The 24547-nt window shown below is 41.1% G+C and overlaps 1 protein-coding gene across 3 annotated transcripts in view; it reads left to right on the forward strand.

Moving 5' to 3' along the window:
• The window catches only part of CTNND2 (catenin delta 2), a 1183216-nt gene that overhangs the window by 937909 nt on the left and 220760 nt on the right, over window positions 1-24547 (forward strand). For all 3 annotated transcript variants that reach the window (XM_054019141.1, XM_054019142.1, XM_054019143.1), the window contains one exon: window positions 6074-6287. In XM_054019141.1, coding sequence (XP_053875116.1) covers window positions 6074-6287 — 214 coding nt within the window. The remainder of the gene's footprint in view (window positions 1-6073; window positions 6288-24547) is intronic.

The following is a 24547-nucleotide window of genomic DNA, read 5'->3' on the forward strand; positions in this document are numbered from 1 at the left end:
CTAGGAGGGTGGTGAAGCACTGGAATGGGTTACCTAGGAAGATGGTGGAATCTCTTTCCTTAGAGGTTTTTAAGGTCAGGCTTGACAAAGCCCTGGCTGGGATGATTTAGTTGGGGATTGGTCCTGCTTTGAGCAGCGGGTTGGACTAGATGACCTCCTGAGGTCCCTGCCAACCCTGATATTCTATGATTCTGTATAATTAGAGTATCACTAAGAATGTTCTAAATTGCACAAGGGTCCCACAGCTGCCCCCAGGGTGGCAGCAGGAGATCTCTACCCTCCCCCCTTTTTGGATCCTGCCCTGTCTCCAGCCATAATTATTCTCAATTTGAACGTGGAAGTCTCAGCATTAGTATATACACAGATGTAAGTGTATTTTGTCAGTTATAGTAAGGAGGTGTTTCATCCTCCTAAGTCTGGGTAACCCTGAAAATCAGTTGCACATGCATTAGCAGATATTATTTGTATATGCACCAAATGTTTAAGATTAGAACACAAAAGCTCAGAACAGAAGGTGATATTAGGATAGTTGGAAAAAATGTGCTTTATCTTTCCATCCATAATCCCAGGAATGCTCTTTTAATTTAAACACATACATTAGAACCTCATTCTTAGTTGGCTAATCCATAAACCCAATTAATTCTCACAAAATGTCCCCTCCTTTCAATAAGCACAACCTGAGATTGGAGGTGTCACTCAATTAAAATTTTAGTCATAGAATACATGTTATAAATATTGAACTACACAAGTTATCTTTTAAGAAATATTATACTGAAATGAATATGTGGTCATTCTGGAAAAAATACATCCGCTGTTAAATCTGATAGCTTATTTTTCTGGTACAGTGTATTATCAATCAAATAAGTCACTAACTTAATGTCATACAGCTATATCAAGAGTATCCATGTTGGCTCTGACACATCTTCAATATAATATTGACTTTTTATTATGTCAATGGGTATGTTGCCTGTTGACCAGATATATACTTAATTTACCAAGTGATAGAGTAAGCCATTGACACTGATAAATTTCCTAGAAGAAACACACTGAGGGCTGACCATGATTTGTCCACCACTGAAGCTAGTGCACCAATCAATGATACAGATGAGACAGCCATGGAAACTGATACATTACCTTTCCAAAAGACTCCTGTTATGTGACAATAGGGAGCACACTGTTAGGAAAATAGTAATGCAATGTAGAAGTTGTTTAGTCATTACATGTGAATGCATTCAGATGTAGTGCAGTGGCACTAGCATATATACATACAGAGTTGTAGAGTTAGGTGAACATCAATATATCAATTATTGCTACTGTAACTTGTTGCCTGGCCAAAGTGAAGATTATTCCAAGACCACCTCCTTAAATAGCAGGTATGGTTTATGTTTTTGATATAATATAGGTAATTCCAGTGGGTTATTCTGCAATTGATTTGTGTAAATGAGAGCAGAGTTTGGCCCTTGAGTCTTTAGATGATCCAGTGCTACACTAATCATTTGTCGTGGTGAGCAAACACCCTGTCTGCATACATGGTCATTTTGCCTTGTGAATGAAGTAAAAAAGTAGCCACTTGTATATTAGTAAATATTATACCTAACAATTTTCTCATCATCTCACCTGAAGACAGGCACAACGCAAACCCTTGTCACTTTTCATGTCAGTGTACAGTAGGTTCTTAACCTTAGCTTGTGCAAATCATCATATATCTCTCTACCTTATATGGCCAAAGCGCTATTGAAGTCAGTGGAGTTATAACAATTTACACCAGCTGAGTATTTGCCTCTGGAACTCGGGATATATGACTTCTCCCAGCTATGTCTGAAACTCCTTCTAGGACCATGAGCAAATCATTTTACTTTCCTGTGCTTCAGTTGCTCTAACTGTAAACAGGAGGTAATAATCCTTCATTATACCTCATAAGAGGGTTACGAGTGTTAATTAATTAATGTTTATAGAGCCTGTGGAGGTTCGTCTGTACTAATTTTATGATTATGTGACTTGCCTATTAAGATAGTCAATGCATAGTTATATTGCGCTATTGGAAGGTGGGAATTTACTGGTACAGTTTAATAGTGAGCTGTTGGGTAAAAAAGTATGGAGGTAACACAATAGTCCAAGTAAGAAACAGGACGGCAAACCCTCGAAAGTCAATAGCCGAGCTGTGAAGAGGTGATTTCCAGGCTCCAGTACAGTGACCCAGCTGCTTTGTCGAGGCAACAAGCTTAGAGATCAAAATGACACAAAATGCTTATAAAGGCCCCCTAGAGAAAGGGAGTTGGGAGCTGCTCAAGGAAAGTTGCTGATGGGAGACACAGATGTAGAGTAACTGATAACAGCATCTGCAGTAGGAGAGTTTCTCTCTCCCAGCCCAGAGGTGCAGGTACCTGACCTAAGTAGAACTTACCAAAATGTGCGAGGGAATGTTAAGGTTGAGGTAAGATCAAAGGTATTTAGGCTTGTGTTTACTCATCTGTAAAATGGGGATAATGATCTACTTTGTAAAACACTTTAAGCCCTGCTGATGGAAAAACACAATATAAGAGCTAGGTGGTATTATTATTATTTATGATTGTTGTGGCTATCATGCTGTGTTGTTTACTTTTCTCCGATTGGTATATATGTTTGGGTGAATGTACAGTACATTTGTTTTGAAGAATCGGTTTTGTATCACTTTAATCAGCCACTGGTCAGATATTCCTAGAGGGAAGTTGATTGCAGGCCCCCCAGTCCATTTGGGCCTGCTGAGCTATCATGGTTGGAAACGGGGCTGCCACCTAGGGATCTAGCCTAAGAGTGGTGCAACTGCAGGTTCCATCCAGAGAGAGGTGAAGGTAGCAAAACCTAAGCAGTGCACTCGAGAAGGATTGCAAAGGGGGAATGGGGTCTAAGGCACCATTCTCCCTGTAACTGTAACAGTACAGTTGGTAAAAAGTGTGTGTGTGTTGGGGGAGGGGGGTTGTATCCTGATGATCCAGTTTAGAGCAGCGTGAATCACAGGGTTCCACTCTGGGAGAGGTGCAGATAGAAGGCTGTCACTTGGAAATAGTGTCCATGCAGAGACTGGGACAGAGATCACAGATGCAGCGCATACATGAAGCATGACAGAGCCCCTTGAGGTGATCAGCTGAGTTATATCACATACATGAAAAATGTTTATTCTAGGTGTACTTGCTTGAAATTCCTTTTTGCTCCCGTCACTATTTCAATCTTTTTCTAAGCAATCATGGAAGTATTTATCAAAAATCATTTTGCACATCTTTTATTTTAAAACTCTATAGTCCAGCCCTATGGTCTCTGTTTTTTATTCCATTGTTACTGATGTCACACATCATAGCAAAACGAGTGATACACTGGGTATATTTGCTTTTAATCCAAATGTTTTCTCTCATTATCTTCCATCAAATCACATAAGCATCCCTCTCTGAAGATTGAAATATCGAGTTCACCACTTCATGTACCTTTTACTGAATTGATGTATCAAGTTTAGTTCTTGATATATTAAGTTCAGTTCTGAGTCGATTTATTTCAGTAAATGTTGCATATTGTGTCAAGTGGGTGATATAGCTGTTCCTCATGCAACACATCAGGTTTGAAAATATGATATATTAGAAAAAGCTGACACGTTGGTTTCAAAAGGTTAGTGATGGATTCAAAAGTGAATGTTTCTTGTCAGTAAATGTATCTGATTTAGAAAGTGGCAAATATCTTGCATTGCAAGTGATCATATTTGCAGTAGTTGAGTTTTGGATCAGTCAGATATATTGCAGAACATATTATTTTTGATCTATGTTTGTGTTTTCTGAACTGAGAGGCATCAGTGTTCCTCAGCTTGCACAAGCACAGAGTGACAGAGAGATGAATGAACTCCTGGCATGAGTCTGATGTTATGTACTATTATCCAGCCACAATCATGGCCAACCTCTGGTTTTACCACTGACCACTGTGCTTTATAGATAGTCTACGGAATGCCTAGACAGGTGAACACCATGTAAGGAACAGTGAATTGCAATTAATACTCTGGGGAAAATATAGATTATCGTCAAATAATTACTATTTTAATTTAAATACTTTATTCTTTGTAATGTGAATATTATATGGACAAGAATATTCTGTTCTGTAAACAGTAAAAAAATGTATAAATTAACACGATGTATCTGCATCTCTCTATTGAGGCACTTTGTATTACATGATTCATATCCTAAAACAGTGATGTCATGATGTGCCATAGTACATAGGGGAACAGAAAAGTGATGACTGTTATTTCACCAGCATATAATTTTTAATGCTCAAATTTTGACACTGAAAAAGGTACATATTTTAAAAGGGATGAAAGCGTCTTCCATTCTTGGTTTCAGATAAACAGACTAAATGTATGAACACACACAACATTAATCATATTTTAACAAATAATTATAATTTACTACATAAGAATGCCACACTGGGTCAGACCAGTGGTCCATTAGCCCAGTATCCTGTCTTCCGACAGTGGCCAGTACCAAATGATTCAGAGGGAATGAACAGAACAGGACGATTACTCGTTATCCATCCCCTGTCATCCACTCACAGCTTCTGGCAGTCAGAGGTTTAGGGACACCGAGAGCATGGGGTTGCATCCCTGACCATCTTGGCTAATAGCCATTGATAGACCTATCCTCCGTGAACTTATTTTATTATTTTTTGAACCAAGTTATACTTTTGGCCTTCAGAACATCCCTGGAAATGAATTCCAAAGGTTGACTGAGTTATGTGAAAAAGTACTCCCCATGTTTGTTTTAAACCTGCTATTTATTAATTTTCATTGAGTGGGCCTTGGTTCATGTGTTATATGAAGTGACATATCCTTAGTCACTTTCTCCACACCATTCATGATTTTATAAACCTCTATTATATCCCTGCTTAGTTCCAGTCTTTTTAACTTCTCCAGATATGGAAACTGTTCCATACCTCTAATCATTTTTGTTGCCCTTCTCTGTACTTTTTCCAATTCTTTTTTTTTTCTTTTGTTTTGAGCTGGAGTGACCAAACCTGCACTCAGTAGTGTAGGTGTGGGCATATCATGGATTTATACAGAGAGGCATTAATTTTCTGCTTTAGTAACTATCCCTTTCCCAATGGATACTAACATTCTGGTAGCTTGTTTGCTGCTGCACAATGATCAGATGTTTTTAGAGAACTATCGAACTATCCACAATGACCCCAAGATCTCTTTCTAGAATGGTAACAGGTTATTTAGTCCCCATCATTTTGTGTGTATAGTTGTGATTATGTTTTCCAATGTGCATTACTTTGCATTTATCAACATTGAATTTCATCTGCCATTTTGTTGCCCAGCCACCCAGTTTAGTGAAATCCCTTGTAACTCTTCGCAGTCAGCTTTGGACTTAATTATCTTGAGTAATTTTGCATTGTCTGCAAACTTTGCCTCCTTGCTGTTTACTATTTTCTCCAGATCAGTAATGAATATGTTGAAATGGTTTTTGACCTTTTAATCAGTTACTGATCTGTGAGAGGACTTTCCCTCTTATTTCATGACTGGTTATTTTTCTTAAGAGCCTTTGGTGTGGGACCTTGTCAAAGGCTGTCTGAAAGTTCAGGCATACTATATCCCCAAGATCACCCTTGCCCACATGTTTATTGACCCCATCAAAGGATACTAATACATTGGTGAGGCATAATTTCTCTTTACAAAAGCCGTGTTGATTCTTCTGCAACATGTTGTGTTCAGCTGTGTTTCTGACAATTCTGTTCTTTACTATAGTTTCAACCAATTTGCCTAGTAATGAAATTAGGCTTACCGGACAATTGCAGAAGTCCCTTGTTGAGGCAATTGTTTTGGCATCTCATTGTTTCAGTTGCTTTAACAGTTGTTGAGGATCTTCTCTGCAAAGAGCTTTGCTTTCAGTGCTGTCAAAGGAGAGGAGCCAGCACCATATGAACTTGCAGCTCTTCTTGGACCATAAGCAAGTGCTATGCATACCCTTAATTTGAGAACCACTGTTTATTAAGCTGAATAATGTGTGCACTACACCTGCTCATTTCCTAATATCATGGTTGTCACTTTTGGTTGTTTCAGATAAGAAGACAAGGAGGAATACAGTTACTGGTGGACCTGTTGGATCATCGAATGACAGAAGTCCACCGTAGTGCCTGTGGAGCTTTGAGAAACTTGGTGTATGGGAAAGCAAATGATGACAACAAAATTGCTCTGAAAAACTGTGGTGGTATCCCAGCATTAGTACGGTTGCTCCGCAAGACTACAGATTTGGAAATCAGAGAACTGGTCACAGGTTTGATTCTTTCTATGTATTTTTTTCATAATATCAAGTACTAACTAGGTACTAGTTCAGTAGTATTTGTGCAGCACAGTGATGTGTATCAGTTGCTTCATAAATAACCTTTTGCTTTATCACTATCTTCCCTACTTTGCAACTATCATATGCCAACAAATGTACGCTTTCAGGTTCTTTGGAAAGGCGAAATATTGAGTGACTCCAATCAATATTTAACAGACACTTACTGAAGCAGCAGTGATTTTCTGACCTGGTTCACTCTGTCCTCCCCCCCCCCCCCCCCCACTAGTGGAGAACTGTGTTGATGTGATTGCATTCTAAACACAGGTTATTCTTTGTGCTAACAATTCCATCATTGGGTATGCATTCCCCCTTGTAATTCTTCAGAGTGGAGTTACGCCACACCATATCCTAAATTTGCAAAGCCTGCTTGACTCTTCTTTGCTTCTTATAGAAATATGTGTGGGGGAAGTATGTTGAGGATATGGGCAGTATTTTCTTTCATTGTGAAAATGGCATACTGAACAGTATATACTGTAAATACAGAGAGCAGAGTTTGGTAAAGAAATTATTTCATATTGTGACAGGGTAAAATCTGGTCTGCAATTGTTTCTGGAGTTGCTTTGTTTTTAATACAGTGTGGGTATTGGTTTTTGAGCCACACAGCAAAAGAACAAACAAAATCCCTCACTATTAAATTCTCCAGTGTTTTAAATATTTTTCATCCATTTTTGACCAAAACCACCATAATTTAAACTAAATGTTAAGAGCAATTACTTCTTTTTACGGATTTGTTTGTGTGTTTTGGTGCTAAGGTGAAAAGCACACAGCTGAAAGGATACTTGACATATACTATACACAGTGTTTCAGTGGGCCGAGATAGGTAGCATGAAAATGAGATATAAAGCTCCTTTTCCTCAGCTTGTTTTTGTCCAGCAGAAATGAGAAGTGGAAATGTGTCATAATCCGTTGTAAACTTCACCTCCTCCCAATTTGAGTGCTGGTTACACATGAATGTTACTTATTTTTCACTCCTATTTGCAGTATATCACAAACTTCCCTTTCCAGAGAGTGGGGCCCTCTGTCAGTAATGACTGTACATGAGCAGAGTTCACTTTTCATAAAGCTTTGTCATGTTACATCAGCTCCCCCTGCAAGAGGAGGGTGCTTGCAAATATGTGAAAGAAAATATGTTAAGCAAAAAACCATATGAAGATTTTTAAATCCTCTGTAATTTGACCCTTCACTTGGCTATTAAAATGTCAGTGATGTGAAAATTAATTTCATGTTACAAATCAAAAATCTTAAGATCTCTAGTTTTTTACAGTGTCCATATCTCCATTGAAACTTTTTTTTACTAATGGATATGATAAAAATTCTAGTCTTTAGTGATACAAGGATCTATGTACAAATACCCCTCTCCACTTTTTCAGAAGATCGTCCACTGTTTAAGAAAATTGATAAGAACACCAGCCATGTGTTGACTCAGAATTTCCTTGCTCAAGGGTGCGTGAATCAGCTCCATGATGTATTTTAAGTGTAGATTTTTGTATTTAATTTTGTTTCTTAATGATCACACTTTTCATCTCATACCTGTTATTCGTGATTTATTAGATTCTTCTTGTCAAGAAGATGCTGTGCTACATAGGGCTCTGATGATGCATCCTGCTGAGTGACAGAATTACTGACAAACCTAATAAAGTGAAACTACTACTTCAGTTTCAACATATTTGTTCTTCTCTTGGTTGTGTTGTCTGTCTCCTGACTCCAGGGAGCACTCTGCCTGCTTACTCTGAGCAAATGAGTAGCAAAGTGCTAATGAACTCCTTCAGTAGCTATCGTGGAAGTTTCCGTGGTATCTGCTGCTGTAATACGAAAGAGATCATTATTCAATTTTTAAGAGAATAAGCTACCCTGTATATTCCGTGCATTAAACAATATATCACTGAATTCTCATGCACTACCAATGAAAGAAAAAAATAAGCTAACATGCCCTCAGACTGGTTATCTTCAAACTATGTGACTGCTAATGACAGGTGCCAAACTCTGACCTCTAATAGTTGTAACCAGTAGCTGCAATGAAAGCCGTAGCTAAGAGGAAGGATCTCAGTCCGAGAGAGTACTAAGCATATATAAAAGGGGAGAAATGAGTAGAGCCGGGCAGAGTGAAGTTGTTGAATGGAATCAAAGCCATTTTTAGCTCAGGATTTCATTGCGTTTTTTACTGATTATATAGCCCACCGGCTATTTGTGGCCCACCGGCTATTTGTGTTTCTGTGCCTCTCTGTATGGGAGACACTTTAAGTTTGATAATGAATGACCAGTAGTGCTACTGCTCTGCTGGGCTCCTATCCAAAGAAATGATGTTCACTATGCCTCAGAGCTTGAATCCTTCAGTAGCCAGACTGGTATTGGGCCTCTTCATCAGGGTCCCCACTTGCTCTCTGTAACGACCCTGTAGTATGGGAGCTGCTGCCCATCAGATTTCTTCCCTACTGTCTTTTCTGGAAAAGGGAAAATAACTCTTTCAGTAGCCTCCTCTTGTAGTGGTGTGAGAGAGAATATTCCTTTGGTACCACACCTAAGTTGGTGGTAGGTCCCAGAGAGAGGAAGCTTCTGTTGGTTGCAGTCACCTCCTTGAATAGGGTGAATGGGATATACTACATCAGCAGATCCTCCTTTGGCTAGTGAATGAATATATTGTATGTATCAACAATATACATAATATAGAATTATGTAATGAGTCTGATTATATATAATGTTTTTTATCCATCCATCCTATAGAAAACCTATTTTCATTCATTTTACAGGATATTATTGGCTCCATCATAGTCCTATACCTGTCTTACTTACATGGCCCCCATCACCATAGTATCTCAGTGCCTCAGTATTTAATATATTTATCATCACAACATCCCTGTGAGGTAGGGAAGTATCACTGTCCCCATTTCACACATAGGGAATTGAAACACAGAGGTCTAGATCCACAAAAGGACTGAGGCGTTTGTTTGCTTTTTTAACACTGAGCGTCATAGTGCCTAAGGCCAGGTCTACACTATGACCCTATGTCAGTATGACTACGTTGCTCAGGGGTGTGAAAAATCCACAGCACTGAGTGACCTAGTTATACCGACCTAAATCCCCATGTACACAGAGCTATGTCGACGGGACAGCTTCTCCCATCAACATAGCTACTGCCTGTGGGAAAGGTGGATTATCTATGCCCCTGGGAGAAGCTCTCCCATTGACACAGTAGCGCCACAATGAAGTGCTACAATGGCGCAACTGCACTGGTGCAGCTATGTCACTGTATGTGAAGACAAGACCTAACTTTTAGGTGCCTAGAAAATGACAGGAACAAGACTGCAGTCCACAAAGCCTAACTAAGGTGCCTAGGCTCCCTATACAATATATGGGGAGAGACAGGTGCATGGAGTGACTGGAGCAGGGGCACTGGACCCTTGGTCTCCCACTCCCAGGGGGATGTCCTGAGCACCAGGCTACATAGTCATTCTGTCTGTCTCTCTGACCCAGTGACTGTTTCACTATGGTTAAATACTTAATCACTGGCTTAGAGGGGGAGAGAGTATGAGCATGGGAAAGGGAATGACTCTGTACTCCAGTAGTTAGTGCACTCAGCTAGGAGGTGGGAGACCTTGGGTCCAGTCCTCCTGCTCCAATGACTCTTTCACTATTTATCCACAGTGGAACAGCTTCAACAGGAGAGACAGAGGGAGTCCTACATCAAACTATCTCATAGTCCCGTGGTTGTAGCTCTGGGTGACTCCTGTTCAAATCCTTCCTCCCTCTCTGGCAGAGAAAGGGAGAATTGAGCCTTGGCCTCTCACATCCCAGACAAGTGCTGTAAAAACTGCACTAAAAGTTATAAAGTGGCCATCATCACCTCCTCCACCCAGGTCTTGAAAGGGATCCAATCCAGAAGGGGACCTCTGAGCATGCCTGCCAAATCAGGCCCTGAGCACAAGTTAGGCAGCTGAACCCCTATCTTCTTCTCTGGCTTCTGAATTGCTCTGTGGCTTACATGGGAGATGGGCATTCAGATGCCTAGAGGGAGGCAGCAGTGTACACGCCCAGAAGCTGAAACTTGGGCACCAAATGAGTGTAGGCACCTGCAAGATTTGCCATTTTTATTGATCACAGTAGAGCCAAAACTGGGACTTAAGTAGCAAGATACCTTTGTGGATTTGGTCCTGGGAGACTAACTGGCCTGTCAAGGGTCACACAAGAAGTTTTTCTCAGAGCAGGGACTTGAACATAGGTCTTCTACAGCCCAGACTAGGGCCCTAACCACTGGATCAGCCTTTCTGCAATTATATTTATAATAGAGTGAAGCATTTGGAATGTCCTGTAGCACTCACTTGTGGCTTCACCCTTTGTGAGCAGTGCACACATTTAAAATTCACGTTGAGAAATTATTTAAAATTGTTCTTCTTTGTAACTAATAAGGTGCTACTGTGTTAACGTCTTTGTTCATGTTAAGCCCAATAAATTATCTCTTAAAATCTTTTGATTTATGTTTAGGCAATATTGAACATAAGGGGACTGCTCCTGGACTCTGTGGTACTGTAAATAAGGCAGGAGGAATTGGAGTAAAAATAATGTAAATATCTACATACAAGTCACTGTATAACTAATTTTAAACTGCACACATGATACATGTTTGGAACTAGTGAGGGAATAAAGGTGAATACATTTGAAAAGCCATATGGTCAAACAAGAAGAGAGAGACTTTTTCCAGGTTTTGGAATTTTTGTAGAGTAGGGGTTAGCAGGCCTTTTGCAAAATAAGAGAATTTTAAACTCTAGGCTTTGGCTTATATTTACATTCTGCAAATCCAGGCATGCCTATAAAACAGCTGGACAATTTACACTGTAAAATCTATTTACAGTAGAATATATTTATCCATTGCCTAAATGAAGCTGTATATTGGATAATATTCTTTCCTTAAAATGATTATTGTGAAAAGATGACCAGTATTTTATTTAAATCCTATTGGAGTCATTGTATAATGATTTTGCCTGAAATAATCTTATGCACATATTCTGCATATGTTAATATTCTTGAGAGTCTCGCCCAGTTTAATTTTTCACTGTGATTTGCATTCATCTATGAAGATTATCAGTCTCACAGAAGATTTAAGAAATTGTTATAATCCCTGGTAATATGCAAGCTAGTGAATGAAAGGAATTGTTTTTTCAGTATATTTTCTCAATTCAAACTTCTGTCTCATTTCTTTTTAAAGTTCCTTAATTTGCAGATGAATTTTTTAAAAAATAAAATTTTATTCTCAGCTCACAAAGCATGGTAGGATTTGTACAGTTGTAGCAAGACCCAGCTCCTGGTAGCCATTCTACTCTTCTTATGCCCAGGGCTGGATTTACACCTTGCATGCCCTCAAGCACAGCATCTTCAGCCTCCCTTCCCCGACCACCTACAGCTGGCATTCGTGTTTTCCGTAAAAAATTAAACAAAAAGAAATATAAATGATGATTTAAATATTTATTCAATACAATAACAAAAATACATTTAATTAAAACAATCACATAGGTAGCAGGTAGGGTCCCCTACTGCCTGAGGCTTGGAGCTCTGGGGGGCCCTGCTGCCCTCAGCAGCTGGGAGCTGCGTGGGGCTCTGCTGCCCTTGGTGACTGGGAGCTGCAGGGCTACCTACCACCCAAGGCAGCCCGGAGCCCCAGGGGCCCCCTGCTGCCTGCTCCAGCCAGCTCAGAGCCCCCTCACTGCCCGCAGCAGCCGGATCTGCAGGGTACTCCCACCATCGCAGCGCCAAACTGCCATGGTTGGCCAGGGTACCCCAACACTTTTAACTTTCAGGCGTGCTGCCACAAAGCCCTACCACCACAACTGCCCAGTGCCCCACACAGACCTCCACTGTCCAGCCCCCCAACACACAAAGACCTTCCCCACCCCCTCACTGCCCAAAGCCCCCCCACAAACCTCCCAGAGACCCACTGTCTCAAAAGCTGGGACGTGACTATGTCTGCCTGGCGGAGCGCGCTGGTAGTGTAGGCAGGGCTGGTCGGGAATTACTCTGGCCCCTCAGGAGTGGCACTATCAGCCAGGCTGGAGCAGGAACAGAGTCTGCCCAGGCCTGGCTTTCTGAAGACTCACTTGCCCGGCAGGGCCCCCTGCGTTGGACTGCTGAGCTCCTCCCCTGCCACAGGGGGCTGCTTTGCTGTCCCTGCCAGCTGAAGCACTCCAGCAGGGCTCCGTCTCCCACTCAGCCAGCCCCACTCCCTGCCAGGAACCGGGACCAGCAAACTTTGAATTTTTAGGTGCCCCTAGAACGCTGGTGCCCCTAGGTACATTCCTACTGTGCCTACTTGGAAATCTGGCCCTGCTTATTCCCATACTAGCTCCCGGTCACTCCATTGCCACTGCAGAGGAACTATAACACGATTTTCCCTTGCCCAGTTACTTTTGCCATTACTCTACTCCCGATTCAGCCTCCCTACAGTCACAGAACAGCTTATTTCTTTCCTCACAAGAGTGGTTATTCCAAATGTAACTGTCTCCACATCCATTTTGCTTATTTAAAAGCAGTTTATTGGTAAAATACAGAACATAGAAAGAAAAGTATGGGGGGAAATGGTTAAAGGAAAACACCTTCAGTATGAAAAGCTCCTCTAAACAGGCTCCAAGTCTTATTTTAAGAAAAGTTGAATGCCCTATAAGAAGTCCTCTTTTGTGATTTCCAATTGTCTCTCACTCTGTTTATTTGTCTTTCTATACCACACTTATGCCATAAAGTAAACAGGTTTACTTTAGTTCTTTCAGTTTTCCACTAGTACAGTGTGAAGTGTTTGATAAAGCTAGGTCAAAAAGATGGGTTTTATGTTTAGATCCTTCTCAGTTCTTGCAGCAGGGACTTCTGCTACTATTAGGGTTGCCAGGTGTCTGGTTTTCAACCATAATGCCCGGTCAAAAAGGACCCTGGCGGCTCTGGTCAGCACTGCTGACCGGGCTGTTAAAAGTCAGTTCCCTGCCTGCCATGACTCCGTGCAGCTCCCAGAAGTAGCGGCATCTTCTCTCTCCGGCTTCTAGCTATAGGGCAGCCAGGGAGCTCTGCGTGCTGCCCCCTCCCCAAGCACCAGCTCCACAGCTCCCATTGGCCAGGAACTGCAGCCAATGGGAGCTGCGGGGGCAGTGCCTGTGGACGGTGCAGTGCGCAGAGCCACCTGGCTGCGTCTCTGTGTAGGAGCCAGAGGGGGGACTTGCCACTGCTTCTGGGAGCTGCCTAAGGTGAGCGCTACCCAGACCCTGCACCCCCTCCCATGCCCCTGCCTTTGGCCCCAGCCCTGATCCCCCTTCTGCCCTCCAAACCCCTCAGTCCCAGCCTGGAGCACCCTCCTACACCCCAAACCTCTCATCCACAGCCCCACCCCAGAGCCTGCACCCCTGACGGAACCCTCTCACACACCCACACCCCAACCTCCTGCCCCAGCCTGGAGCCCCCTCCCACAGCCTGAACCCCTTATTTCTGACTCCACCCCAGGACCTGCACCCTTAGCCCAGAGCCTGTACCCCTCCCAGACCCCAACCCCCTGCCTCAGCCTGGAGTCCTCTCCTATACTCCAAACCCCTCGCCTCCAGCCCCCAGCCTAGAGCCCCCTCCTGCACCCCAAACCCATCATCGCTGGCCCCACCCCAGAGCCAGCACCCCCAGCCAGAGCCCTCGCCCCCTCCTGCACCCTAACCCGCTGAGCCAGCCTGGTGAAAATGAATAAGTGAGGGTGGGGAGAGCGAGCAACAGAGGGAGGGGGGATTGGAGTGAGCGGGGGCGGTACCTCGGAGAAGGGGCGGGGCTCCAGAAAAGTGGCTGGACCTCGGAGAAGGGGCGGGGCAAGGGTGTTCAATTTTGTGTGAGTAGAAAGTTGGCAACCTTATCTACTATAGTTTGGCAGTTGGGAAATCTCTGTCCTCTCTTTTCACAAGCTTCATCCTAATGATGTGGTTTCATTATATGTGGTGAGTACATTTGTCATAATAGCTCTTGATGCTGGAATGAGCAGCAATCTTTCAGGTAGCTCAGCCGCAGCACATTGAGGATCTTGAACCTTTAATTTGAGCCAGAAGACTGGGTGATATTTTCTTAATTCTTTGTGTTGCTGAGTAGGTAGATTGCACCATCCTAAACCAAGCGGAGCTTCTTAAGGGATTACTTTCATTTCTAGTTATCATGTGCTGTGATAGCCAAACCTGGAGGTGACAAAGGTGTGGATCACATTTGTTGGATCCTCATCTGTGAGCACTGCAAAGAGTGTATCCTCCAGTCTAGTGGTCTTTTCAGCAGCTGAATCTATCTGAGTACTAGTGTGGAGTCCAGAAGGACACACAGGCTGCACACTTTCTTAAGTCAGAACAGGTGCCTTGGATAGAAGAAGTTCTGGGTGTTGGCTCTTTCTTTAAAATGTTTCCCTTTCCCTACCACTGTTGCTTCTATCTAACAGAAATTTAGTTTCAGCCAACTTCTGTTCCTCCAGGCACTGGGAGAGCTGGGTGATGGTGCTGTCAGTATTGGACATAAAGGAGATGATCTCAGTGTTGTCTGAGTATTGCCGCTGAGTCTGTATTGTTCCAAAATCTCTTCCAATGGTTTTACTTAGACGTGGAGCCTTGTCCAACACCAAAGATGAGGGCTCTGGATGTAGAGGTGCAGCCACCTCTCACAATCCTATGATGGGTCCAGGAGAATATTTCCCTCCATTCAGAAACAGACCTTCCTCCCTCCTGCATATTCTGTCTCTTTTCCCTTATCTTTAACCAATCTCTCTAGTGTAGATCATTTCCCTCTTCCCTCAAGAATGCCCCTGTTTTTGCTATGTTGAGTTTTTTTTTAACCTTGATAACAACTTACCTTTCATACTAACTCCCATCTCCCCTTTCTTGCCAGAACTCTGCAGATATCTTTACTCTCACTATCTTAGTTTCCTACCTTAATTTTCTCATTGGCTCCTTGATTCCCTCCAGTCCAGTTTCACTCCCCCAAAACTACCTCCACTGAGATCATTAATGACCAACTAGCCAAATCAAGGAGACATTTCTCTATTTGTATCCTTCTTGATCTGGCTGCTGTCTCTAGACAATGTTGACCATTTCTCTTCTTTTCAGCTTCATGTGGCTTCTTCCACTTTGTGCTCTCCTGGTTGTTCTTTTGCCTTATTGATAATTCCTCCAGCATTTCCTTTAACAACTTCTCCTTCTCCTTCCTTTCCCTGTCCATTGACAAAGCCACAGGATTCTGTTCTTGGTACTCTCTCTTTTCTGTCTATGCTCCCTCAGTAAAGTTATTTGTTCCCATTGCTTCAGCTCCTACCTCTTCACTGATGATTTCTGAATCTGCCTTTCTACTCCAGACTTCTTCCCATTTGTCTAATCTAGTCTATAGTCACCCCTCTGGCTTCTCCTTTTGCATGTCTAGCTATTGTCTCAGATTTAATCTCTTCAAAACTAACATTCTGTTTCCTCTGAATCCCTCTCCATTCCCACCTCTAATTGGTACAGGAGCCAAGGTTGTGTGGGCAAATGTGGCTTTCCTCCAGCTTTATTTCTCCTCTGTTTTGGGTAGCTGGGGGCCAGTTTAAACATGTCTAAATTAGAGCATCCTCAAGGCTTCCCTGACATACTGTTGTCCACTTGTGTTGCCAAGGGTCTATGCAGGCAGCCAGAAATAGTTGAAGCAAGCTGTCACAGTTTAGGGCAACTGCACCTGTATTTCACCTCAGTGGTCCAGCAAAAGCACCTGCTCTCAGTCCTCCAGCTGTTGCCTTTTTGGGTGGAGACCCACCTTTTACACCCTTCTGACTGGGATATTTCCAGGCTCCACAATGCCCTCTATTCACTGTGTTATCTCCAGCAGAGACAGGCTGCCCAAGCACACCTGCTTGCGTTCTCTTCAGAAATGGTTAATAGTGTGACTTCCCATGGTTATTGATACCACACAGCTCTTTTTATGCAAGCCTATTTCATTCTTATGTTAATTGCATTATGGCGAAAACATTAAAAACAATAAAGGAATCTACACTCATGCTAATAAGTTTACCAGACCACCCCAATTCTGACCTGAGCTGTAGCAGGAGCAGGCGTTCAACACCTCACTCAAACAGTTTCTTCTGTGGCCACAAGTTCAGCAGGCTTCAGCTCAGAACAAGCAGACCCATAGCATGTCTAGTGTTTCCAGGTGTGGGTAATTAGTAGACAATGGGTTTTCCTCCCCAGTGCATAGCTTCAAAGGGGTTGATTCAAAGTGGGTCATTTACATTCCCCTTACCCCCAGGTACTTCCTAGGAAACCCACTTCAAACATATTGTTCCAAAAAGCCCTTAGTGTATTAGTCACTCTCCCACAAGAAGTTATATACATGCAGTAACAGAACAACACATACACAGCTGCGTTTTTAATACAATGAACCCCAAAGATATTAAATCTAATTCAACAGGATTCAACCTGATTCAGTAAAGTTCATTCAGGGTATGGCAGGATATTCTCAGTCTGTCACACAAGCAACTCTCCAACCAGGCCCCCATTTCAGAAGCTCTGGGGGGTTGAGTGGCATAGAGCCATTACACCAACTCTTTGCCTCTCATCCCCCTATGCCAAAGGTATTCCGGTGGCTAGAGCAACTGACTTTTCTAATGGAGCCAGCATAAAGGGACTGAAGTGTACCAATGAATCAGGCCCATAATATACATGTGTATATAAAGTAAAAGGCAGTAGTGCAAATACACAATTGCCTGCAGGGCCTGCAATGAGGGATGAGTCTTTGATATCCCTCAGGGAATCAAGGAGAATCTGAACTACAATGCACAGTTATACTATAGTTCCCTTCATAGAGAGTTCTGTATAATCTGGATGGAACATACTTCAGTAGCGGTCTCCTCACCCTAGTCATGTGCCACAACTCTAGCCAGTAGCTGCTGGTAAAGTGACGTATAAAAACCTTTTTATTAAGAAGTCTGAAATAATTGGAAATTCAAAGTCCCCTAATAAAAATGAATACAGAGAAGACTGGTATAAAATTAGCATACGGTCTGTGGATGGTGAAATAAACAATGTTTTTTCACTCATTAGAGGTGACAATGCATAAATGATTTGCAGCTCCACTTTGACTCTCGTGAGTTATGAGTTAATTATGAACACTCTATTATATTTTAGAATTTGCTCTGTTTGCTCTATGGTTAGCACAAAAATGGTACTAACTAGTGTTAACAAAGATAACACAGGAATCCCCACTGACTCCTATTGGAGGGTGTAGAACTGATTGACTACTGCTGGACTCAACCAACACATGCTTTTTGTTTCAACAGATGTTTCTGATTGTTGATTTCTTCCTCTCACCTCAGACAAAAGTTTGTATACGTTTTTTCATTTCTCTTCAAAGAACAAAAGCCATCCTGAGTGGAATCTCAGATACAGCTTCATGAGCAACAAACTAGCTGAATTAGTAAACATGCCTTTCAAACAGTAGCCCTACATGACTGTGGCACTGGTATATCAAACACTATGTATCTGGTCTGGCTCAGAAATGATTTTAGCAAGCGGATGATTGTAGAGTGATGTAACTATAAAAAATAAAATGGCAAATAATTTCTTACTGCGCTGGGCAGCCTATTTTAGGACAGTATTGAAATGCAAATGGCTAAGGCATAGCTTTTGTCTACTGAAAATATAAATGGGTAGGGAAAACAATGAATTTTACCACTAAAGATATAGCAGGGAGAAATTAGTTGGGAATTAATGTTTTAGTTTAAATTTGATTTTAAGACAAACTTAATTGCTTTTTGAGAAAGTTACCAAATCAGTGGATTTAGTGAATGTACCAGATGTCATAAATCTTTATTATAGAAATATATACCTAGGTTCTCCATAAAGTTGTATTGAAAAAGTAATTCAGACAGAATCAAAGAGGTATTAAATTGGTATAACTGATAAACCAGGTCCTGAATGAGGAACAAAAAGAAAACTATAGATGTATCACATAAGCTTTTAGGCTTTAAACAAGTGAGACAATCTTACTGTACTAATTAGGGAGACTAGAGCAAAAATGAAAAAAAATAGGAAAATAACAAACATGGAGGGAATGTGCTTAGAAATATAGAATGATTGAGTTCTGTAATAAATTCATTTGGTCCATGCAAATGAACTTTAGTTTTTATATTTGCACTAATAAAAATTGTTGGGTATCATCAAAATCCAAGAAGATTCCCCAACTAATATGACCTGTATCTTTCTTTGGAATGTTATAGGTATGTCTAGTCCAAGAATAGAAAAATATGCCTTTAGTTATAAATAATTACTATGATGAGCAGAATTGCCTTTGGCTGCTTTGGGCTATAATAAAACATTCCATATTTCCTCTTGAAGATAAGGACATTTCACCCTGAGATTCCACATTTTGTTTATATTTTCTAAAATTTTATATTAATCTTGTTTAAAGAAGGTTTTAGACATTGATTAGAATCAGTTATATTTCTGTTTAAAACTTTAAAAAAAGTCCTCCTCCTTTGCTGTCTTTGGCTACAAAGGCATATACCCCTTTCCTATAAAACTTCTCCACCAATCTTGTAGTGGAATAATAATAATCTTCAAAGAAGCACTATTTTGGTAACCTCTATATTGTCCTAACACTGATTTTAAATACTAAGTTTTATCAAATGAAAGAAATTGTATATCGAGAATTTAAGCCCATGGAAGTCCCTAATATTACATGTAATTTCAGTTACCATTGACTGGTGAAGAACAGCATTTGCTTTTATTCCAGAAGTCAAGTGTTTTACGGCTGAAATAAAATTCTTGTATAGCTGATAATGCTGATTAAAAATTGAAGATGAAGGAGAGGGGGTGTCTTATGTAACCAGGATTGTTGAATTTATCTATCTATCTATTTATTTATTTATTTATCTAAGTTGAAAACTCTGAGTTCTTTTACATTGAGTAGTGCCTCCAAAATAATTAATCATTGAAGATTTTTTGGGCAGATTTGTAAAGCTACAATAGCAGTTAAGTGTTCAGCTCCCACTGAAGGTCAACAGGAGTTGGGGACCTAACTGTCATTTATGCCTTTGAAAAGCTGCCCCTTAATCCTTAAATGTTGCTCTTAAGCTTTGTTGGTTTGTTTTTGGCTTCTATATTATTTTTGTACCTTCAGACTTGTGAGTGAGGACTATGTTTTTCTTTTCTTTTTAGTTCGCCATGGTTTTCTAGTCATGATAAATTGTAGCTATTTTTCAGACTTTCCAAAACTGTCAATGAAAGCTACATCTTCATTTCTCACAATGCGTTGAAAGATTGTATCTCAGTTACCACCCAGAATCTGGAAGTCTCACTAAGAACTGATTTCTGCACTGTATTCATAGAGAGCAATCCAGCTGCTGTTAAAGGGAGGGGATTGAAAAAAATGGAAACACTGGAGAGGTTGCTATTCTCATATAGTTAGCATGATTTTAATGAAATACTCGAAAAAAATTAGAAATCAGCTGGTATTATACCAATGGTAAATTTTGTGACCTCTGGATATCTTTGTAACTCCTCCTGTGCAAAGTCATGCTTCATAACTAGATTTCTGACAAAACAAAACAAACAACGGATGAACATTTTAAATCTATTTAGAAGCAAAGTTCAAGTTTTTCACAGTTTGTTTTTGCTAATTAACCCCCAAATGAATATGACTCCTTTCTTTTGTATAGAGAGTTCCTGAAAATGTCAGTCCTATATTAACATTATATATAATGCTGCAAATCTTGCAAGTAGTAAAAACAATATTAATATTAAGAAAAATATTAAAAGCAGCACTTCTCATGGTGGGTATTTCTGCAATCAAAATCATGTAAAGATTTAATAGTAACTTTCTGCTTTATCTGTTGTGTCACTTTCTTAATGGATTTTTTAATATATTGTAATGCAAGGTAAGTTAAGAAGGTCACATTTAGCACAGAATTCTCATAGATAAGAAGTCATATTTAACACAGAATTGTGGTAAAGGGATGAGCATTTAGTATTTAGGATTTTCAAGCAGTTCATCAATTTAATAATTTTCTGCAAAAGTGCCCTTGACATTAGCTCAGTTACTGGAGTGTGTAAACACAGATGTGAAATTGTATTGTGATAAACACTACTCATTTCAAAATGACATCTATTTATAGCACTACACCCTTTTGAAAATTTGATTTGGAGAGTGCGTGAGGGGGGTATCCTCAAGTACTTCCTACTGACTTTATTGGAGGAGGATAAGGCCCTTTAACCTACGCACAGCCTGTTTTCGAAAATAAAGTTTAAAATACCCATGGCTGCATTCTTACAATTTTCCTCTTTGTTACAATCCTAAAAACATACATAGTACTATATGTTTTTGGTTGAGAAATACCTAGAGCATTGTAGTTTTGTTTGTGAATTATTACTGGATGTTCTTTTCCTGTGAAATTTGCAAAATGAAAAGCAAAATGAAATAATAAAGCTATGCAAAATCTCTAGCATGTTGCTTGATATTGTGCCTGTGAAAGCTACAAGTTGGAGCAAATAATTTCAGTGTAATAGCTCTTGTGGATTTTTTTTATTAAGTGTTTTGTGGGATAAGGTTCAAGGCATTTTTTTATTATACTCACTGAATCAGTGACACATGCTTGCATGTCTAAATGCTAAAAAAAATTAAATTAAATATAAGTTTTGGAAGATGTTAGCTTTAACTAATCTGTCTTCAGAGGCTCTTTAAATTGTTAATAATGGGAAGTACTGTTTTCCGATTTGAAATTATTAAAAAAATGACTACATTTTCTGTGGCTGCTTAATTTACTTTAGATGCAATCCTTTAACATAGCATTGGGACTACTCATGTGCTTATGGTTAAGTACATACTTATATGCTTTACTAGATTAGGGCCATTGTGCAGGATCAAGCTCTTACATACCATATTTTCTCTACTGTCTCTTTTCTTCCTGCTCAGCTGCTTTCTTAATGGTTGAAGGTTAGGTAATAATTTGATTTTATCTCCCATTGCTTGAAATACTGTCATCCACGTTATTTTTCATCTGCCCGATCCCAGTGACCTATTCCTGTGGGGCAGTTAAGATTTCCTACAAAGTGTTGAGCAACCTTAAATCTCATCGAAATAGTATTTGAGCAAGAATGCAATGCACATAACCATGCATAAGACTGCATGACATAATTTACAGTCCCTGCTTCAGCCCAGTAATCAAATACCTTCAGCTTTCCTCTGAATCTTCAGGTATATCCATCACATAATATTTATTTTGAAGGAACTGCTGTAAGTATCCATCTGCACCAGTAAAAACTAATCAGATGAGTACCTTTTTCAATATCCCGTGGATGTACTGTACCTAAAGATATCCATATATCAACATAGGAGAAACAATTCTACTTGTGTCAGTTTTTACAACCTGTTTTTTTTAAATGTCCTACCTGAATTTTAGATTCTGTATTCATCTGTAGACAGCAGTATGACTGCTTCAAGAAATGTAGCCAGCTTTCAAGAATAAGTCCAAGAAAAGGAGTTAATTGTCCCCAATAGCTTCTTCAGAGACACATAATACATCCACCTTTTCAGGCACTAACAAAACAAAACCCTTATAAACTAATGAAGCTATTTCCCCTACAGACCGGGAAGGGGGAGAGAGTTTGTTACTCTTTGTTTCCATTTTTTAAATACTTGGGAGATTCTAAGGGTATGTCTACACTGGAATAAAAGACCCACTGCATGGCCACAGCTGGCCTGGGTCTGCTGACTCAGGCTCTCAGAGCTCAGGCTGCCAGGCTAAAAATTGCTGTGTAGATGTTCGTACTGAGGCTGGATCCCAGGCTCTGGGACCCTTCTCCCCCATGGGGACCTGGAGCTCAGGCTCCAGCCCCCGTCCAAATGTCTACACAACAGTTTTACAGCCCTGCAGTCCAAGCTCCGTGAACCTGAGTCAGCTGACCCAGACCAGCCGCTGGTGTTTAATTGCTGTGTAGATGTTCTCTCAGGGTATGTCTACACTGCAGTGTAGGACCAGGGTTAGTAGAACTTGAGTTAGCAGATGCTGGGTTTGAGTGTCTACATGTATTTGTAACCCCAGGTTACGAATTGTTGAACCTTGGGTCCCAACCTGGGGCTCCAGCATCTGCACTGCATTATGTGGGTCCAAGCCCAACCACCCATGTCCCAAGCTTCCTAGCTCCCTCCCAAAATGTGACTGCTTTAGCCCTTTCTTTGTGATGTGGTGTGCAAAAACTTGTCTATCCAGAGGACAAAATAGGCCTGTAGGATTGTGGGCTACTTTTGGCAGCCTCCCAAAGCATGTGTCCCAGTGGGGCTCTATCTACATTGAAAAGCAATAGGGTTTGAACCCTGGGTTCCGACATCCTAGCTCTGAGCCCTGAGTTAGCATGATTTGTGTGTAGATGGAAGAGGAATTAGGTCTCAGTTTAAACCCTGGACATACATTCCAGTGTAGACATACCCTAAGACGCTATAGAGATGGCTCTGTATAAGTACCTAGCATTCCAAAACCCCAGGCATTACTGTCCAGGGCAGTCAGATTTCCAGTCTGTGGGTTTCAGGTCAGTAATCTCCCACAAAAATCTCTAAGTCCATTCAATATGTATTACATATATAGTGCATGTATAATGGTAAATAGAAAAGTAATTTAACAAATTGTGTAATTTTACTTCAAGGGTGGTGATGTCTGTCACACAGCATTTAAGTAAACAAGATTGTCACTTTTACTGAATCATTTTCTTCAAATCCTATTACCAATTTGCATTCCAATCATAATATCTTCCCCTCCTTTAGGTATGCCTTGACGCTCTCTAGATATGTAGTTTCTATTTTGGTTCTGGAATTTAGAGAAATAACTGTCTTTATCCACAGATGTAATCTGTTGGGCTGATGAGGAGTAACTCTTTTTTCATAATGATCCCATAGCTAATTCACCTTCAGCTGTCCTCAGTCAGCTACAGAAAGATCCTAAAACTGATGCTTTTTAAATCTTCTGCTTTCTTCACATTCTTAGCTCCATTCCAATAGCCCTGACATAAATTAAGGTCAGTGTGCCTGACCTTTTGTTTTATCCTTTCTTACCTGATCCAGCCACACTGTTTGAGACTGGATCCATGAATTCACATTCTTTTAGCCTTGTTGAGACCCTCTACCCCCCTTTACTCAGCTGTGATTTTAATATTCCTTTTTTCTGCTGAGATGATGGACAAACAACCTTCTCCGTCAGAGTCCTCTGCAATGGGCAGCCAAGTTATAAGCAGAGATCACCCCTTGGAAGCCTACATGTATTAACTCAGTGAGGCACATGTACCTACATTGCTCTGAGTAGCAGGAGACTTGGGAAGTCACACTGAACCGTGCCACATTTGCCACAATTCTACCACCATCTTCAGGGTTTCCCTCTTCTTCTGTGTTCTGTTGTTTTCAGGACACAGACAAGCCATACGTGTGAAAATGAAGAGCCTTAGAAGCCTATGTACAAATTGGGGATAAATATGTTTTTGTTTGCAAAAGTCAGTAAAATCAGTCTTGTGTACTTAATTCACTGAAAATAATTTGTCTCCAATGGCAAGAAAAGAGCAGATGGGTATTTTAAATGAACCCATAATCTAGTCATAATATGCCACTAAATGGTGTGACAGACCCAGACCAGTGGGGTACAGGAGTCTGGTAGAGGGCAAATATACTGGTCACTGGATGAGTGGTTTTCTGTTCCCTGAGTGACCAGAGCAGGGTCTGCCCTAGAGTAATCAGGAACCTGCTAGAACCAGTTAAGACAGGCAGGCTAATTAGGACACCTGGAGCCAATTAAGAACAAGCTGCTAGAATCAATTAAGGCAGGCTAATCAGGGCACCTGGGTTTTAAAAGGAGCTCACTTCAGTTTCTGGTGCGAGTGTGAGGAGTTGGGAGCAAGAGGTGCAAGGAGCTGAGAGTGAGAGGGTGTGCTGCTAGAGGACTGAGGAGCACAAGCGTTATCAGACACCAGGAGGAAGGTCCCGTGATGAGAATAAGGAAGGTGTTTGGAGGAGGCCATGGGGAAGTAGCCCAGGGAGTTGTAGCTGTCATACAGCTGTTACAGGAGGCACTATAGACAGCTGCAGTTCACAAAGTCCTGGGCTGGAACCCGGAGTAGAGGGTGGGCTCAGGTTCCCCCCAAACCTCCCAATTGACCTGGACTGTGGGTTCTTCTGGAGGGGAAGGTCTCTGGGCTGTTCCCCAACCCACATGG

This window comes from Malaclemys terrapin, chromosome 2, assembly GCF_027887155.1.
Source record: "Malaclemys terrapin pileata isolate rMalTer1 chromosome 2, rMalTer1.hap1, whole genome shotgun sequence".
NCBI lineage: Eukaryota > Metazoa > Chordata > Testudines > Emydidae > Malaclemys > Malaclemys terrapin.